Below are 5,909 nucleotides of genomic sequence, written 5' to 3'. Positions count from 1 at the left end.
GGAAAAATGGGTGAATTCGGAAAATAGAATGGCTGAAGGAAATTGGATACAAGTGGGAAATGCTACCATGCTTTTACAAGAGCCGGAAATTTCCGCCGGCGAGTGAAGCTACACGCGCACCACCATCGGATGTGTCTCGTGAAACCCGTCACAATGGTCCCTAAACCCTAAACCCCAAACCCTAAACCCCAAACCCCAAACCCCAAACCCAAAACCCCAAAACCCCAAACCCCAAACCCCAAACCCTAAACCCTAAACCAACGTTGCTAGAATAAAAAAAAATTGAACGAGGGAAAAATAATAAATAAACTAGAAAGTCTTGTTTTTTTAGTAAAATTCCACTATTTTTTACTCCTCTTCATACCAAACCGGGCACCACTACAAGGAACCAAAATGACCTCATTTTACACCATCGCACCTCGAAACACCGTTGTTTCATATGTATGCGGTTGGAAAAATATACGGGAAGCGTTGGACCGTAATTGGTATTGTAGCAACCAACCTTGACATTATAGCTATTAGTAATAGTAATATGTTAAGTATACGGTTAAATGCATTTTTGTCATGTATTAGGTCATTTGGTGTTTTCATCTTTTAACTTTTTAGGATAGCATTTTGGTCCTATATCTTTTTAATTTTTGCAATTTTAATCCTTTTGCGAGAAGGGTGAACTCAGCGAGAAAAATTACTGGAATTTGCATGACGAAAATGCCACCTTAGAATGTTAGAGAACAAAAAATGCTAATAAATATGAGCAATAGGAATAATGTTCCAAATTTTAAAAAGTCCATAACATGTATTTTTTCTACGAGAATGGTGAATACCAATGAAAAAAAATAGGATTGAAATCTCAAAAAATAAAAAGATGCATGGCTAACATACTATCCTAGAAAGTTAATGGACGAAAATGCCAAATAACCTAAATTATGGAACAAAAAAATGCATTTATGTCTTACATATAATATTATGTATTCTTATATATAAATAAATAGGTATACAAGTTCTTTAGAAAATTATGTATTTTGTATTATGTATTAAATTATTTTTATATCAAATAAATATGAACTGTATATAGATATTGATGATGAAATCCAAATCATTCATCTATTTAGTATTTAGATCTACAGATTTCTAAACGAGGGTAGAGAAGTATTTATAATTAAAATATAAAAAATACTAAAAATAGCGCATGTTATCAACCTTTCAGGTCAGGGAGTTTTATTCTCTATTTTGCAAACTGTGGAATTTTTAGCTACTTCTTTTTTAAGGGTTGTTTTTTAACTATTTCAATAATCACAAGGAAATAAATTGTATTTTATCCGATAGTTTTATTAATACATAGTTCAAGGTAATGAAATGTGTTCTACTCTCATGATATAAAATTATTTTACAAATGCTTGTTGATAATCTATACTTATATGAGAGAAAATTCTTTTATTATACTAATTTTTGAATATTTAAATTATCCTTTAATTTATTTCGGCAAAATATCATGTTTAGTCCCACTAGATAGGGTCTTTCTCACTTTTAGTCCCACATTTTACGTGTTTAACACCTTTAACCCCAAAACCCTATTTTTTAACAGTAATGGTCCTGCTCCTTTAACAACTAACGGAAACGGCACGTGACTCACGTGCCGTTAGTCAGCTGGCAACTGGCGAAGAAAACAGACTACTATGCTTGTGTTTAGTTTTTGGAGGGAAATAAAGGCGTCAAAAACACATTTTTTTGCTTATATATATAAATAACCCACAAACACCACACAATATTTTTATCTTTTTTTCATATGCCAAAAGATGTCACAAAAATATCTTAAAATTTTTCAAATATTGAATGCTATTGTCACAAAGCTGCTCATTTGAATACCTCGTGGACAAGTGACAAGCCAGGTAGAAGGTTTTATACTTGTTCTTCAAGGAGAGGTAGAGGTGGATGTGGATTTTTTATGTGGTTTTATCCACCAATATGCGTAAGAGCTACTATAATAATTCCCAACTTGTTGCGCCGATTGAATTTGCAAGAAGAAGAAATTCAAAAATTGCGTCGAAGAAATTAAATTTTGATTTCTGTAATGGTTGGATTTTTTTGTTGTTGTTATGTATGTTGGTAGTTTGAACAATTAGGTTATTATGCATTATCTGATGTTCTTATAAAAACTAGATGATCTTTTAGTAATGGTCAATTATGTGTAAAATGACTAATGGATATGCCTTTTTTGCAAGTAATTGCAGTTTATGTTATGTTTAAATGTGTAAGCATAAATCCTGAAAGTATAAAAACAGAAACTAAAATTGCACAAAAGCAATCAATTGCAAAAAAAACAGAAAATATACTTAAATTCAATGATTGTCACTTGTCCACGAAGTCTTCAAATGAGCAACTTTATGACAATATCATTCAATATTTGAAGAATTTTGAGATGTTTGTGACATCTTTTGGCCTATGAGAAAAAGATAAAAATATTGTGTGGTGTTTGTGGGTTATTTAGATATATAAATAGCAAAAAAATATGTTTTTGGCACTTTTATTTCCCTCCAAAAACTGAACACAAGCATAGTAGTATGTTTTCTTCGCTAACTGCTAGTTGACTAACAAGTCACATGCCGTTTTCGTTAGTTATTAACGGAACATGACTATTACTGTTAAAAAAATGGGGTTTTGGGACTAAAGGTGTTAAACACATAAAGCGTGGAACCAAAAGTGAGAAGGGCCCTATCTAGTGGGACCAAAAGTGATATTTTGCCATTTATTTCTTTCCTTCAAATGAAAAAATTGGTCGGAAGAGTAATTTTCACTAGCTTTTAATAATCACATAATGATAATTTTTTCGCTCATCTTACTTCTTCGTATTTTTTTTCCTCACAAACTTCCATAATTTTAATAAATCATACTTCTTTTGATTTGTTCCTTTCTCATCTCCTCACACCATGATTGTTTCTTTCCATAAATTTTATTTTTCTCTTCATCTCGCACCATTTTTTTATATACTCATGGAGATGCAAGGATGGGTAATTATACTTTTGGAGTTTTCTATTACTTTCATTAGAAAATAAAAAAAATAATAAGTGCTTTTACCTAAGATGGTTGTTTCAACTGAATCTCCGTGTATCCGAAGTACATTGAGTGAAAAATGGGATTGGATCTGTTTGACCATTGACCATTCTATCTAAACACCGACTCTTCCATGGACCAGCGGACCCTAACTATATATACTCGAGCAAGCATTACATTTATATAGCATAGGATATTGTATAGGTTTTCCTCTGTTATCATCTCCGTTCTTTACACAGAGAGATGACAACCAAATCATTGATAGTGTGCTTTGGCGAGATGCTGATCGATTTTGTGCCTGATACCGCCGGAGTGTCATTGGCTGAATCTCATGGATTTCTTAAAGCCCCAGGCGGCGCACCCGCCAACGTGGCTTGTGCTATTACCAAACTTAGCGGTAGTTCTGCTTTTATCGGGAAGGTCCAAAACATTTATTTTCTTTCTATTTTTTTTTTCATTTTAAATTTTAGTTATTGTATTTCTAATTCCATTTAATATATACACAAAATCTTTATAAATTAAATAAAATAGATTATGTAATTTTTATATGCGTCGCCTAAAATTAAACACATGAATCATAGCCGCCTAGTTTCAAGTCAGATCAAAATGATTAATTGTTACTTCTTTTCACTATATATTCATCATATGCAGTTTCACATAGTTTCAGCAACAATCAAAACTAAAAGAGATTTGCTGCAAGTGTCGATATCTGTTTGCTTAACCTATCGACTTGATAAAGATTACTCTTGAAGAAAAGAATTTTTTGATTGGTCAACAACCCATGCAGGTCGGGGAAGACGAGTTTGGGCGGATGCTGGTAGACATCTTGAAGAAAAATGGAGTTAATAGCGAGGGAGTGCGTTTCGATCAGCAAGCTAGAACAGCGCTTGCATTCGTGACATTAAAGCACAACGGAGACAGGGAGTTCATGTTTTATAGGAACCCTAGCGCAGACATGTTGCTGAAGGAATCAGAGCTGGACATCAAAATGATAAAGCAGGCCAGCATCTTTCACTATGGATCCATAAGCCTCATATCTGAGCCATGCAGGTCCGCTCACATGGCTGCCATGAAAGATGCCAAGGAAGCTGGCGCTTTGCTCTCTTATGATCCCAACGTTCGCTTGCCTCTCTGGCCTTCCGCACAAGCCGCTAGGGATGGAATCAAGAGCATTTGGAACAAAGCAGATTTCATCAAGGTCACGTACTGGACGCATTTCAATTTAATTGCCAGCAAATTATACACATACACATAATTCTAACACAATCTTAAAAGCAATTAAAAATACTAGGTTGAGATAAATGTTATTATATTAAATAATTCACTTCTAACAATTTAATGTTTAGATGAAGTGGTCGGTTAACTTGTTATTAAAGTTAGGCCAAAAATGAGGTTTTAGACTCAAACCCCATCATCATGACAGAGGCATATTAAGATATTATGTTAAATGATATTATTTTACCTAATTGTTTAAACTTTTAACAAATAATTATGTATTCTCAGGACCAATATTGGATCTTGCCTGTATGATTCACAGGTTAGCGATGATGAGGTTGAATTCCTCACACAGAAAGATCCTCAAAAGGAAGATGCCGTGATGTCCCTGTGGCATGATCAGCTCAAGCTTCTTGTTATTACTGATGGAGGGAAGGGCTGCAGATATTTTACCAAGGCATGCATGCATATATTGAATTTTACTTTTACTTTTTGAGTGTTTCATAATGTCATACATGTATATAATACATATACACTTAATTTGATCGGTCAATCAATTACCATCATCGCAATATGCTAGTTTAATATATGGTTATCGTATCATTAAGTGCATCTAGTATATGTGTACATGATAACAGAGCTTTAAAGGAAAAGTTGATGGGTTCTCTGTGAAGACAATTGACACAACAGGGGCAGGCGATGCCTTTGTTGGGGCACTCTTGGTGTCCATTGCCAAAAACCCATCAATTATGCAGGTGAACGTTTTAGTTGCATGTTTTAGTATTTTCTTAAAATTTTTAACATATTCATAAACTCTAAGTATCCGCTATTAGTACAATCTCTCAAAACTGGACATTTTTGCAGGATGAGGCAAAGTTGAAAGAAGCTTTAACGTTTGCAAATGCATGTGGGGCAATTTCTACCACTCGGAAAGGAGCTATTCCAGCACTGCCTACCGTATCCGACGCACAAGCTCTCATTGCTCAAGCGAAGGCCAAGTAGCGATTCTTTTTAATAGACTAGTCTCTCTCCCACTATTTGGATTTTCAAGAACAAGGTCTTTCATTCAACTTAGTTTATTTATGGATTTGGTCAAGCCTTTTTCTTAATTAGAAGTGTGCAACCCATATCCCAACTTTTGATATATAAATACAATATACATATATATGGCTCACGCTTGAGTTCACTCTTCAAAAATAATTATAAAAGTAATAATAATAATAATTGATATAAATATATATGTGTATGCATAACTATATAATTAACGACAAGTCAATGAGGCATATATGATGAATGAGCATAAGGTGCGTGACCTATATATAAAGATATTACTTGTATAAAGCTAATAAAACTTTTACTACATAGCATTGAGTGAAAATAAATCAAAGGGAGGATAATATATATATATATATATATAATTGCATTTTTTGTTATATATAGAGAGGGGGTGGCAAAATAAGGAATTTTAAAAGTAGCCAAAAATTGTAGAGGTGGACAAAATTAGGATTTTTTTATGGGCTTTTTTTGTTGACTGTATTAAGCACTTATGTGGAGAAAAACTCATGCCACGTAAGCATGAGGGGGGGGGGAAGGGATGAAGCACTTTTTATTTGGGGGGTTTTTTTACTGACTGGACATAATTG

General features: G+C 33.6%; 1 protein-coding gene across 1 annotated transcript; it reads left to right on the top strand.

Annotated features, from left to right (window-relative positions):
• Positions 3,262–5,440, top strand: LOC105159571 (probable fructokinase-5). The gene is made up of 5 exons (XM_020692621.1): positions 3,262–3,471; positions 3,839–4,249; positions 4,589–4,731; positions 4,907–5,021; positions 5,131–5,440. Exons 1-5 carry the CDS (start codon positions 3,295–3,297, stop codon positions 5,266–5,268), a joined length of 984 nt encoding a protein of 327 aa, XP_020548280.1. The 5' UTR covers positions 3,262–3,294; the 3' UTR covers positions 5,269–5,440.

The sequence above is a fragment of the Sesamum indicum genome, linkage group LG3 (genome assembly GCF_000512975.1).
Source record: "Sesamum indicum cultivar Zhongzhi No. 13 linkage group LG3, S_indicum_v1.0, whole genome shotgun sequence".
NCBI lineage: Eukaryota > Viridiplantae > Streptophyta > Magnoliopsida > Lamiales > Pedaliaceae > Sesamum > Sesamum indicum.
Note: the sequence above shows the minus strand (reverse complement) of the source record. Positions and strands in the feature narration are given on the sequence as shown.